Here is a 14858-nt window from a genome sequence, read left to right as displayed (position 1 = left end):
GCAGACACTTTCTCATGCTATCGATTTAAAATAATAATAATAAATATAAGGCTGTTGTTCAGATTCTATCTCAGATTCTATACTAAATCTAGGTCTTTGACAAAAGGTCACGTCTACGCTAGGCAAAGAGTCAAATCGACGAGATAACACACGATCATGCATTAATTTTATCATCCTGTCGTTCCTTCAGTTCATCGCACGATCCTTTCCTGAGAATCCTAGCAAAGTGACCAATGTTGAGGTCGTGTCAATTACTAACCACCTCCATACTATTGCGGAAGGCCAATTATCCTATTCAACCAGACTTTTGTGTACACAAGGTCGCGCTATCCTTACGGAATGTTTGACTTGAAATAAAATCTGCGTTGATAATAAAGAAGCGTTCACCTTGATTTAACTTGTACTTCAAAAGTCGGGAGTTTCCCTCTAGTCTAAACGCGACCCCAAAGGCAAGGTCGTCAGAGATTTACCTTTGACGGGCTGCTGTTTTTCCTGAATTATATATCCTTAAAACATAAACTATATGAAGCGAAAATATTGACTAAAAAATTAAATATTATTCAGTGTGTATAAATCATGGCAACTTTTACTAAAAATAATATTTTCTCTCAAAGCTTATTTAAAAGCTTGTCCTAAAAATATTTTCACGCTGCATTAAACTCTTCTAGATAATATTATAAGTTTACATTATACTGAAAAGCTCTCTTTTAAATCGCATATTTCAGTTCTGCGCAAATATTTTAGATGCTGCGATTTTTACCACAAAAAGCTTCGGAAGCCATTAAGAGTAACACTTTTGTTGGGGGAAAATATATTGTCATTTTTCATCACAATACCTACATGAGAATGCGCAATACAATATTAATAATGTCTATATATAAAAACATTACATTTAATAATGCGTTATATTACCAGTATATGCAATGCAGTAGTGATCTTTTACTGTTTTCGTAGTAATAAAAGAAATAGGTAATAAAATTAGTTTTCTTTTCTATACAAGCTTTTTATAGTCTCCTTAAACAGAACATTTCGTATTTATTTTAATTTCATATGGACATTTAGCTACTTAATACTAATTAAACTATGAATGAAAATCTAAAAAAACATTACCTTTACAGATATGTTTTGTGAATATAATTATTTTTACTATGTTAAACGAATCGATGAATTGCTTCAATCAAGACCTTTCTACGCCATGAAATTGCCTTTAAATTCCAACCGCGTAATTGAAAATTCTTCATATGGAAGGAGAGCATACAAAATACCCTTCGTTACAATATTACAATGTTAATTGTTAAGCAAAAACGAAAATTAAACGTCAATTTCGTGGGTTATTAAGCAGGTACTTGTAGTTCGATTAACACATTCGCTAAACTAATCGCATACAATTTGTCGTATATTTTAAGTAAAACACTAATATTATAAACGAATATAAATAATAAAAAAATAGATAAAAGTTAATAATGTAATTAATTCATTCAATAAAAAAAGTGTTTATTTAAATATTAGGGTGATAAAGTATAAACCTATAAGTGGTGTGAAAATAAAAATGGAGTATGATGTAATTATCGATAATAAATTAAATTTAAATATCACTATGATAAAATTATATATAACAAAATAATGCTGCCTCACTTTTCTTATTGTTGAATCATTTTATTTTTAACCAATAATGTTTATGCAGAAACATTCCAACAGTGGGAGAATAGAGGAATGAGAGCAGTTCTAAATCAAAATAAATATACGAATATATTATAAGAAGCGTGAGCAAGAAATGTTAAGTAAATGTAAATATTGATAGTGCTAGTTTATATTAAATTAAATATAAATCATAATCAAATTAAACAGTATTATAAGCTTAAATTTTAGGACCCTTGCTATTAACAAAATGTATAAGCTACTTCTACAGAAAAATTATGCCACTCTACTTTTACGCTATAGATTCAAAGTACAGTTTTAATTATTATAATGTGGTTTGACAAATGACTAGTCATTGCAAATCTCACTAAAAGCGTCGCTGTAATATTTTCTGGTACAAGGAAAAAGCTTTCGCTCTTGACAAATTTGCTAAAATTAAAATGTAAAACCTCTAGATTAGCATAATACTTGGGTTTCACGTTACATTCTCACTTATGTGCTAACCTTATATACGTATTTATATATAGGATTCACATAGAAATAAAAATAAATTGAATATTAAAAATCAATATGTAGTTTGTTTAAGTAGAGAACCAAGAATAAAAATAAATAAAAAAGTTTTTCTTTTACATATATAAATCCCTTTTAATTAATTCAAAGCAAATTAAGAGAGTTTTAAGATATAAATTAAAAAACGGTAATGTTTAACAATGCGTACACAGCAAAACTGGTTCTATAGTTCTCAAAAAAATAAAACATAAATCAAAATACGATTCGAATCTATCATTAGCTATCTTTTTCTTGCCTTAAAATTTTCGGACGATTGATTCTAAATAAGCTGAAACTAATTTTGGAATTTTATGAAATCACTAATTGAGAAAATTGTAGAGTATGTTTAACGAAAATTCAACAATAAAAGAAGCATGAGAATGTTATTATTAAATATCGAGAAGGTGTTCGACACGGTAGTGTTCATGGCTATGATTTTCTATTCAAATAAATAAGATCTGATGTACCTTTTTTCTCATACACACCAAAGATGCGTATCTGAGAAACAGGCAATACACCGTTACTATCCAGTAATCTGCATTAAGCTAGTAAGGAGTACCTCAAGGTAGCTTACTCGGACCATACCTTTTTGATATTTATATAATATTAGCGATATGCCAATTACCACCGACTGACAGCTCGACTCTGTAAGCTTATGACAGTTTTCTAAATATTATCTTTAAGTTGTAACCTCACTATAAATTACTTAAGCCTCCAAAAAACACCCCTCAAATTAGCGACGTACTTCCGTCGATGAAAGATATAATTTATGAGGGCAATATTAAGACTATATTATTATTAAATAAGAGACAAGCTCTGCCTTATAAGATTCACTTGCGAAATTTTGTGTAAATGAATTACATTTAGACCATGAATTCAACTTTAAAATTCAAGTAGAAGACATTACAGCCCTCACTACAATTTACCGGCGAAAAAGCATGCTTAGTAATAAAAACAAATTATTTTTATATAAATCACTATTCTGTTGTAGTATATCAGAAAGTCTATTAGTCAAAGTAAATATTATTCGAATCAGCCGTGAAATAACAACTATACTATAATATGAAATGCTTGTCTTACAAATATAAGCATAAGCATTCCAAATACATTTAAGAGTTCGATGGTATCAACCATTTAAATCCATAAAACTTCCATGGCTCAGTGAGAGATTTTATCTCTCTAATAATTTAATACAATAGATTGTAAATTATTAACACATGAAAAACCTGTGTTTCGAATAATGCGATCTGGCTCCTAAATACGCTGGCATTGTACATTGACATATTTAATGTCAGCTATGAGGAGCTGGTCCTGCTCGTATAATTTATTATTTCATGATTTTTTTCTATATATTATTTTAATTATATATTTGTTTGTGTATTGAAATAATACAATGTATTATTTTCGAATTTTGTGACACATTGGGATAACCTGTCACGATAGTCTAAATTTAATTTAAATAAATAAATAAATATATTTCAGGAAATTCCTTACCATTGACACATGTTAATAAAAAAATTGCTTATTTAGACATAATATTGCATATCATATTAAATGCTGTGATACAAAATAATTGCTTAAGTTGTTAAGTGGCGATTGCTTAGTATATTTATAACACGTGAAATACGACCTATACAATCATACCCTTGAAAAGTTCAACAGTGATTATCTAATATGATCCTATAAATGTAACAATTGTCAATCTAGCAATTTACTACTTAATGTATATATGATCATCTGGTTACGTTATAATGTTATGATGGAGCTGATATAAACAAATCTCTTCACTACATATTTTTGTTGAATACTTAGCTCCTATCGTTAATTTAATATTATATTTTAACTCACCTATAGCTGTTTTAGTTCTAACGTTTCTCGAATATGCCATCGGATGCAGAATGGCCCAATAGCGATCCACCGACACAGCCACCAAACAGAAGATGCTGATGGTGCACAAAACAATCAGGAGAGACAAGGTAAAGAGACAGGCGTGTAAGTTCGTCGGAAGACCGATCGCAGCCATGATAGCAAACGGTATTCCCAGTAATCCGACGAGCAAATCTGCCATCGCCAAAGACACTATGTAATAGTTCGTCCTCCTCCTCAATCGCCTCTCTTTCCAGAAGACCAATATGACCATGGCGTTGCCCACCACTGCAACAATGGCCACCAGGATCTCCAAAACGGTGTAGGCGAACTGCAGCTCCATCGGAGCCACTATGTCCGACATGTTCCCAGTGGATTGGAAAAACGAGGCGGGCGTTATGTCGTTCATGGTCGAATGTCTTTCAAGAATGAAAACCGGGAAGTCTAAATTGATTAGCGATACAGTGCCATAGTTCATAAGCTAACACTTAACACGGTGTTTATCGACTTGTTGCACTGTCATGGTGCCGCCAAGGACGCGCACTAATAAATAGGGTAGTTTTCCTATGACTAAGACTTTGACTAACTACTGCGTCGAAATCGATTCGAAGGCGAGTCCAAAACCAAAACCACATCTTAGTCAATTTGTTGCAATATATTATGATTTTTTAATTATTTTAAAGCAATTTTAAGTAATGTTGTTTTTGTATATATACTGAGTTACTTATGGTATAGTTTGTTAAATTTTCGCACGTGCTCGAAACGTAAAAGTTCGTATTAAATGGAACGCGACGAGCATCCCGCGAGGTCCGAACGATACTGACGCTAGAACAGCGGGAAACGTTCCCGCTGAAAAGGGCTAACTGAAAAAGACACTCGAAACTAAGGGGTGGGTTTCAGCGGAGAATGTGGTGAAACGCATTACGCTTTTTGTACGTCCGACATAAAAAAATACGTTACATTCATACAAAAATAGAAAATCGCTAGCAAAGTTTAATTAAGTTTGATAATACACTTTCAGTTACACCTATTTATAACCAAAACGTACCAGAAAAAGCATAGCACAAGTAATTAATAATTAAAATATTACTTTTTATAAACCACATCGCAGAAACCAATATATATGAAAATAAAAGTAATATGTAAAATAAACGTCTTAATTACTTGATCATTCTAAAGATGATGCAACGATTTTCATTGCAAGTAAGAAAATATATTTTCATTTTTAATTACCTAAACTAAATATAAGCAATACTATTCAGAAAAAAAGCAAAAGTCGCATGACATTTTTTATTTTATTTTTAATTAAATTACAAAATACTAGAGCGTATTTTCTCATTTCTTTCGTTCAATATAACAAAAGTTAATATAACTTCGCAAGGAAGCTTCTAATATTATCCTTATAAAACTTGTGCATCACTTTGTTTTATATGTATATACATATATAAATGCAATATCTAATGAATTTTACTTGAGCTAAGCATTGAATTAAAAAATATTTCCTGGTCCTGAAAATGTATGCAAGGCTATTATTTTTTTTAGAAATTTAAAACTTTGACCCGGCCAATCATAAAATGCCGTCTTTAAAGATAAAATTATTTTTGGTCAGCCCGAATATTCGGTCAGTTTTATAAAATCGGTAAAAGTCGAAGTTACGCCAGATGTTCCCCATTGTTTGTTCGTCGAGCGAGTCGAGCATATGCTAAAGTAATGAAATGCCTGAAATATGACTATTAACATAACTTGAAAACTGTTTTGCACATTTTTCTATATGCATATAATATGTAAAGGACATGTAGCGTAAAGAAGGGGGTCAAAAGAGGCCGCCAGCTCCGGAAAATTTTGACATATTGAAGACATACATAAAGTTACAGATTTTTAGGAAAATCAGCTTTTGTATTAGATAATTATATAGGGGGGAGGGGGAGTTAGCCACTGTTATTAACCCAACCATTAAAGATACTTACATATACATTCAAATAAGTTTAACGAAAAACGCAAAATAATTAAGTAGGAACGTTAACTAATAATTAGCTGAAATTTGATTAAAACAGAAATTTGATTTTTTGGCCATAATTGTCAAAAACCGAAAAATAAATATGTGATTTAATTTAATTCTGAATCATACTGAAATGATAAATGATTAATTTAATTAAAACATATTTTTCATTTGTGAAAAGGAGAGATGTGGAGTCGGAGTCGGAGTCGTAAAAAGTCAACTAACTCCGATTCTTTTTTTATAATTTTCTTTCTCACGCTGAGTGCGTTAAAAAATGATTATTTTTCGGGCTGAAAATAATCAAATCTGATTTAAAAGTTAAAAGCAATTATTTTTAAGTTCTAATTCAGTTTAAATCACGGATGAAAAATATTAAATTTAGATTTAACATTATTAAAGATTTACGATTAGATTTAGTCAAGCATAATTATTAAATTTGAGTGTATCGTTTTTTTTAATACAAATATGTAATTTTAAATAACTTATTTTATGTATGTTTTTTTATCAAATTTATTTTTTGCGCTAACTTTGTATCGTTAAAAGAAATCAATAAAGGTGAATTAGGTAAACGTGGCCATTTTTTGCTTAATGATATTTTAAAATCCATTATTTTTTTTAATTTGAAAATCGTTAGCGTTATTTCTATTATCTTATCAAAATTACTAAAATCGTAGTCCGAGTCGGAGTCGGTAAAATTTAAAATGACAAGTTTGATTAAGTGAACAGAAAGGGCAAAACAGGTTGCAGTTAAATCCGAATCAATAGAATTCTGTGAAATTATTCAATCAGGATCATTGCATTAAGTACTTGCATCCAATGTCTATCACCTTGCGCAATTTTCCATTCGATTTATGTGAAAGCTCGACAATGGTTTGGTTTAAAATATATTATTAATCGGCATTTCAGAACACATCATGAATTGTACAATAGGCACGCAGATGTTCGAAAGCCATAAAATACCAGAAAATATATTTCAACTCTTTTCGTTATAAAATATAGTGACTATTTTGTTTTACAATATATGATGTTCAGTGAATGGTGCTAGAGGCACGCACCGACTGCGCGAGCCCGCCAAAGTCGCCAAGAGAGTATGTGTCCACCACGCTCGTGTTAACAGAGTGCCACCAAATTTTGACCATAATAAAACCTAAATAAATACATATATAAGTAGGCCCCCTACAACGCGTCTAGAAAATAATACACTAATGGCCTCACATAAAATAAGCATTGCTTGGACTATATTATGAAATTGTCCAACGGCCACGTCGAAACTTTTACAAAGGCAAGGTGACTAGATTTTAAAAATATCAAAGGAGGTCAGTAAAAAAGATCATCTCTGAATTTTGTGTTAATTTAGAAATGCTGCATGAGCGACAAAAAAAGATCACCTCCGACATTTTTGTTCGAGGAGGACAAATAAAGACAAAGGAAGGTAATGTAAGGGCAAAATTTTTGAGGAGGACAAGTCTTCTCAAATGTGGACTTTGGTCACCCTAACAAAGGGTTGTGTTTGAGGTGGAGCTAAGCACGATTAGCTCTCAGTTTGCCTTTTCTCCCATTCGTCCAAGCTTTCTCGAGGGATACTCAACTCAAATCAAAGAAACAACTAATATAATGAAATATATAGTATAAGCAAAGCTGCGAAACAAAAAATAGCTCTGAGATTTTCTTATCAGTAAAATAGTGATTTTCTGTATATATGTTAGTGATTTGATACTAGCAGTGAAATATATTTTTATTTGCTTTTTATGAAATTCATATTTCAATACACTTTTACTAGTGGTAAAAGTATAAGTTTTCCCAGTTGAGTGGTATAGTAAGAGTTGTTAAATAGAAGCAGCTTTGCAGGGAAAAACTTAGACCAGTTTAGATGCGAATGAGATATCTTATTAGATATTTCCAAAATGAATATTTATAGTATGACCAGCTTACAAAATATATATTCACTGACTTTCACAATACAGATTAAAATAGTGTGCTTTCGTTTTTAAGCGTGGCAGCCCCGAGGGGTAAATGTGGTATTTTTGACGTTTGCGGCAGCGGGAGGACATGGCCGGCACGTTCGGTTAGGCGTTAAGGCCTCGAGGAGTCGAGTCAGCTCTACGATAGAGCGCACCAGAAGCAAGCGGCCCGCGCGGCCCTTCATCTTCCGGCCGTTCGCGGTGCGGGAGGTGCGGGGCCGCGGCCGCCCTCGACCCAGCGCCCGCAGCGGCCACCGAGTGGCGTGCTCCTCGGCCTCTCTCTACTGCATCGGCGGCTACAACCCGGAGCGGCCCGGCCGAGAGCGCCGCTTCGAACGCGAGAAGCCCGTCTTTCGCGAACTGTGGAAGTTCTGTATGGCGCGGCGGCGCTGGACTCGCCTGCCTCAAGGCGACTCCTTGCCCGAGCAGCTGGCTTCTAGCGCCGTGTGTCTCAGCGGGCGCGCGCTTATGCTCTTCGGCGGGACTGGCGCCCCTTTCGGCCACAGCTGTAGCAACGCGCTGCACACGTGCAACGTCGCCCTACCGGAAGAGGGCTTCGAGTTGGCCGAGACGGTCGGCCCGGCGCCTCCGCCCCAGTACGGACAGTCGGTCTTCTGCAGAGACGGTTACTTCTATGCGATCGGCGGCACCGACGGCCAGGTCTACAGCATCGACGTGCACAGGTACTGCAATCTGTTCATACCTTTCGAAAATATTTTCTTATTTAGAAACAAGGTTTACCCCTTCGCAAGATGGGGTAAAATCTACCTTTTTTGATATCTGATGTTTAACGAATCTACAATATTTTTCCCTTTAATAGAAAGTAAAGCGTATTTAACCCTTTACACTCTAAAGATATTTTCAAAAGTTTTTCAACAACTCCATTCAATGAATTTGCCAATAATTATGTATATAAATAATGATAAAATATTTAACCCAGAAATGCATTCTAGAATAAAAAACCTGTAACCAAAAAGGATTTCCATATTTATGATTAACTAAGAAATGTCATTTATTAGTGTATTTCTAATTGTTCTGAAACCAAATTCATTTTTGATAGTTTGAGACATCCTTCTGGACTATAAACTATTGAAACGTAAGTATAGTCCAAATAATAATGAATTTCCGCATAAATACACAAGATGCCACAGACTATTGTATCGAGCGTCTGCTAAGCAATCCAAGGCAGACCATTTTTTATTAATTTCAGATGAAGAATAAATGGGCATTTGCTCGTAGAATAACAAATTTGACTTTTTTAAACCATTTTCCGATGTTTCCCAAATAAAAAATATTCAAAGGATTAATATGTATACTCGTAAAAATCGTAAAATGACGATCGATCAGCAAGCCGTGTAATAAATAATAAATTTAACTTGATTTACTCTGTTTTAACCCACTGACAGGAGTCTTGAAAGAACATTGTTTAGTGGCTGTGCATGTATTGAAAAAATACTGCGATACCATCAAATTTGCCTCTAGATTGTAATGAGCGATGATAGTATACTATTTCTACATAATATCAAATAAATTATACTTAAATTTTTGTAAAAAGATTCTTCTTATCACATTGCGTCGCAATGCAATGAATCGTCGCCTATTTGGGGCATGTGAATTTTTTTATTAAATTTATGAATCACAATTATTTATTTTATCTAAATTATCTTTTATGTTACACTTCTTGAACAGAAATAAATTTCAGGGTCAAAAATGTTTGGCTAGGTAAACATAAAATCAATCCAATCAAAAGAAATCGAAACATACGCGGTTGATAGCACATCAATTAACTGAGTTTTCCCACCTAAAATTCTGTATATTGCAAAATTACAAAGTAGAAACGGTACGGTATATGTAGTTAATTTAGTTTAATTAAAGAACTTTTAAGAAATAGTATCCATTAACTTACGAACATTTTTACTGGGTGTCTGTTATTTTAATATTGCCTCACTATTTGGAAAACTGCAATGATTCACCCGATTAAAAAAACCAGGGGGAAATGCTACAATTCGGATGAAATATCGCCCTATTATTTTATTGCTGTCATTAAGTAAAATATTTTTTGAAAAATAAAATCATGAACGAATAAATGTTTTTTTTTTCATTCCTAATATTTCGTATAAATTGAAAATGGTTCTAATAGCTACAAACCGGCAACCTTAAAAATTAATAATATGTATGTTTAAATGCTTCTGTACATTTTTGTATAAACGATTTATGAAAAAATCCATTTATAATATAATATAATTTGCACTCACCAAATTTTTCGGCGTCCATTTTCCGCGTACAACTGTCACAAACACATTTATTTTCACAATTACACTAATACACTACACTATATCCTTATTTATTTTTATTAATTACACTTTTATCTATTTTAATATATATTTTTTGAGTGATACGTATAAAATATTCGTGAATATGAAGAGGAATTTCACAACTTCTGCACATGTATGCTGCATCTTCCTTATTCCATCTACAGAACAAACACAACATTTTCTTCTTACATATTTCTCCCCATTTTTTATTTTTATTGGTTGGATCGGCAGCACGGGCACAGCAAGATGTGCTAGAAAGCAGTGAAATGCCTTCAGAATCGATAGATTCAACTGAATTCTGCATCCACTCTTTAGCCTTACTCAAAATAAAATCTTTGAATTTAATTTTGCCGTTAAGATTCAGATATTGATAGACACGGAACGAATTAAACCATGCACATTGAAATAAATAATAAAAAACTACCTTTTTTTTCATTCCATTGTTTTTTTGAAATATTATGTATTGATCGGCGCGATCAACACCTTTCATAAATTTATTATAGTCCATTATACATTGAGGCTTATATATTGTAAGACTGGTGGTTCTGTTTGTTTTTTCCTGTCTATCATCTGGTTCTTTGAAAAGTAGATATCATTTTGAAATTTTGTTTTCCAAATTTGAATAAGCATTTCGCCTTTTCTGGCATGTTTCATCTGTGGGGGCCTTAATTTTATATATTTTTGAGGAATTTTGGCAGATCCTTATTTTTCCGGATTGTTCTAGTCCTGTTTTCCCTAAAAATAAATATTTTGCAAGTAAAACGCTATTATAAAAATTGTCAGCATAAACACGGTGCCACTTGTCACACATTACCGTGTTTACTAATGTTCCTGTATTTTCGGCGCATAATTTAAAATTACATATATAACGGTATCTGAATTGCAAACCATTATATTCAATATTTCATATTTGGTTACTTTCAGAGAACTGAATACTCGAAAAATAAATCGTCTCGATTAGGGGGTTTGTTGATCAATAATAATTTAAGCACCCATTATAATAAGTAAACTAAACCACTTTTTTAAGTTCACTTACTGTCACATTGTTCCATTTTGCTTTTTTTTTATATATTTTTGTATTTGTAAGATGTCTGCCGATGATATAAATTTGTTTTAGAAACTATTATTTCGAACAAATCATCGCCAATAAATAAATTGGTCACTTCTTCGATGCTATCACTATTGTTAAGAAAAACTTGTACCCCTAGAATACCTATGAAATCTTGATTATCCCTTGTTGGATCAAATTCACTCCAATCTTCTGGGATAATATCACACTCACCATCACTTGATTAAGTAAATTCATCACACGCAGTCTATTCTTACGTACACTTGAATTAGAATCACTTTTACACATGTCACTATGTTCACAATCACTGGGGGAGTTAAACAATGCGTCTTCTCCTTTCATTCCTCTCATTCGTCTATTTTTGGGTGCTTGAAAATATATTTTTTAAATTAAAATCAAAATTATAAAAGATCACAAAGAAAAGCAATTTTCGCGATATATTTCAACCAATAGTTCAGAAGAGACTAAATATACTGCATTCCTTCAATTATAAAATGCATTTTATTACCTGTGTGGAATTCCTGAATTCGGGGTGCGTCATAAATCGTAAAAGGTGTGCATAATGTATATTCAAGCTCTTATTAACCTTATAACCCAAAAACGTACTCTTTTCATTTCATAAAATTATAATTTCGAAATGAAAAGCGTAGAATAGTTTTTAAAAACTATTAATTTGTCTAAAATTTCGACAAATATATCTTTGTAATAAAAAACATTATTCTCTTTACAGGCTTGACCTGCGGACTCTCGAGTGGGAGATCGTCTTCGCTGGCACAGGTAATGGCACCGATGAGCCTGAACCGCGCTACAGACACGAACTCGCCGTGGACGGTAACGATCTGTACGTACTCGCCGGCGGCACGGCCGAGCGCGCCTTTGACTTTGTGGATATACCAGTCTTCGATTTAGAAATGCGGACTTGGACCTTCAGAAAATCGATCGGAGACAGTATGGGAGGCTACCCGCCGCCGCGCAAATGCCACAGCGCCGTCCAGATCGACTGCGACGGAGCAATCCAGGCGTTCGTGATGGGCGGCTTTGATAATCGGTTGGCGTTTAACGACATGTGGAGGCTGGAGATCCCGTCGCTGCGCTGGACGCTGATGAAGAGCGGTTCCTTTCCGCGTCAGCTATACTTTCACTCGTCGACGGTCACACCCGAGGGCTGCATGTACACGTTCGGCGGCATCCAATACGAAGACCGTATCACCGCCAGGAGCGACAAGCTCTACAAGGTGTGGCTGCGCGTACCCGAGCTGCTGGAGATTTGCTGGGAGGGAATGCTGCACTGCTTTCCGTGGATGGTCGACGCCGATCAGAGCAAGCTGCTAAAGATAGGAGTGCCGCTTCGCCTCGTCGAGCGGCTTCGGGACTGAATCGTTTTCGACGAAAGCTTACGATTCTAAATAATGGTGCTGTAAAAATGAACGTACTTCTTGCAAAATTTTGCAAGACTTCTTTGTCAATGGAAAAAATTTATTCGATTTTTGACCAAGAACGTTAATATTCCAACTGATGTCTACTTACGAATCATAAATTTGAAACTTCTAACATAAGAGGGTCGGATGCAAAAACGCCTCTACAAAAATGCATTTTGAGTGTGTAAAACTACTGAGCTTGAGAAGCTTGTCAATATGAGTTGAGTATAGTAATATGAAGTTTCCTGGGAGTTTTTTTGATTTCTAAATATTACATATTTTGAATCTGACCCTCATAAATCAAAAAGAGGTCGAAGGTTATATTGAACTAAATCTCATGTACGTAATCAAAAGACTCATAGAAAAATTTGTGTGAATATATGTTTGCAAGAAACCGACTGTTGCGTAAGATTGACGCAGATGTGCTACCATATTTTTAATGTTATTCGCATACAATGTAAATATTTACTTCGTATTTATATTTGCAATTAAATTGTATTTTCCCTACTTTGTGTTTCAAACCATATTATTTAATCCCAATTTTTTTTAAGTCTGAAGGACAGTTCACACTGAAAGAATGTTATTTAGTCCATTATTATTTTAAACGAATGGTGAACTAATTCTTTGAACAAACAACATTTTGACTGATGGTCTCTTGTTTCATAAAGGCTATTTATAAATAAAAGTTTGTGCACTAATATATAAAATATATACATTTATAGAGAAAAAGTATAGTTTCTTTGATTATGTGCAAAAAAGATCTACAGTTAGTGCGAAAAATATAGAGAAGCAGTATATAACTACTGTTTTGTATTTAGAAATGTGCGTATACATAGAATTGTATTTATTCTTTATATATATTTTTGCTAGTTTATTGTCATTTTTATTTATTTTTCATATGTTTATATGCAAAATTTCATTATTAAATGGATTTAAAGTGATGAATGCTAAACAAGGAGATCATTTGGAATGAAATTTCGTGCATAAATGTATGATATAAAAAAATATCAAGGGCTGGCCGGTGGTCGTTTTTTTAATAGTTACAATTTATTAAAATTCATAGTATTTCATTAAATGACGTGCATTTTTCTGGCCAAATTCAAAAGAGCGTCCCTGTTTAGAATCCATGTCAAAAGCAATAAAACCGTGCCGTTGCAGTGGAAACGCTCGGTTATCTAGCGTTCATATTACGACTTACAATAAGTTATAATCAAATGAAGCATATATAAACCGAATTTTGACCAATAGGAGAGCTGAAAAATGAATGTCAAAAGCAATAAAGCGTACCCACTGCGACGGAGCCAACACGATTTTATTGCTTTTGCCATGAATTTTTGACTTCTGATAAGTGATAATTGTTTTTGCGCCCTCCTATTGACCAAAATTTGGTTTGAATATACTTTGACGAATACTTTCAATCAGAAGTCCATAGTAATATCCAGGAGCAGTTTATTTTTAAAGGCCGGGCCCTTCCAGTAATTGAAATAAATTATTCAAAATAATTTAGATTTTAAGGTTTGAGAACCCTAGGGCAGGGGTCGGCAACCTGCTCTTTTGACGTCAAGATGCGGCTCTCCAGCTCCATGCGCAAATATGAATAATTCTTTTATTTTCAAAACTCATAAAAAAGATTATACTGCAAAAAAAACTTTAAACATGTTAAAAACATTCAACAGAGAATAGTGGGAATAGGTGGAGTAGAGAGTATGCGGACAGCTAACATTTTGGAAATGAGGCAACACTGTTCTGTTTGTTTAGTTATTGGTGCATATGAATGGTGTTATATGAATAATTATTATTTCATATTTAAAGCTATTATTTTAAATCAAATTTATACACCTAATCCTAATCAAATACCATAATATTGAAATAAAAATGTTAGTGGCTCTTTAAAAACTGGGAAATTTTGTAAATTGTAACTTTTGGCTCTTCCGTCTCAAAAGGTTGCCGACCCCTGCCCTAGGGGGTGTGACTTCGTAGCCAGTGAAACGGTTGGTGGAATCTAGTTTTATTACATTATATTTTCATATGTTGCGACAGACA

The 14858-nt window shown here is 33.4% G+C and overlaps 2 protein-coding genes across 5 annotated transcripts in view; one reads left to right on the top strand and one right to left on the bottom strand.

Moving 5' to 3' along the window:
* AdoR (Adenosine receptor) overlaps positions 1-13242 on the bottom strand; it is a 52205-nt gene extending 38963 nt beyond the window's left edge. For 2 of the 4 annotated variants that reach the window (XM_088183748.1, XM_088183751.1), the window contains exon 1: positions 4036-13242. In XM_088183748.1, coding sequence (XP_088039874.1) covers positions 4036-4531 — 496 coding nt within the window. In that variant the 5' untranslated portion in view covers positions 4532-13242. The remainder of the gene's footprint in view (positions 1-4035) is intronic. The other 2 variants (XM_088183750.1, XM_088183749.1) reach the window with 1 other exon arrangement.
* Positions 8111-13322, top strand: slim (scruin like at the midline). Its single transcript, XM_088183753.1, has 2 exons — positions 8111-8696; positions 12128-13322. The coding sequence occupies exons 1-2, from the start codon at positions 8389-8391 to the stop codon at positions 12771-12773; spliced, it is 954 nt and encodes a 317-aa protein (XP_088039879.1). The 5' UTR covers positions 8111-8388; the 3' UTR covers positions 12774-13322.
* The last annotated feature ends 1536 nt before the right edge of the window (positions 13323-14858 follow it).

The sequence above is a fragment of the Plectrocnemia conspersa genome, unplaced genomic scaffold (genome assembly GCF_051122295.1).
Source record: "Plectrocnemia conspersa isolate PC_06_02 unplaced genomic scaffold, ASM5112229v1 ptg000003l, whole genome shotgun sequence".
Taxonomy (NCBI): domain Eukaryota; kingdom Metazoa; phylum Arthropoda; class Insecta; order Trichoptera; family Polycentropodidae; genus Plectrocnemia; species Plectrocnemia conspersa.
This window is presented reverse-complemented; position numbering and strand designations above follow the sequence as displayed.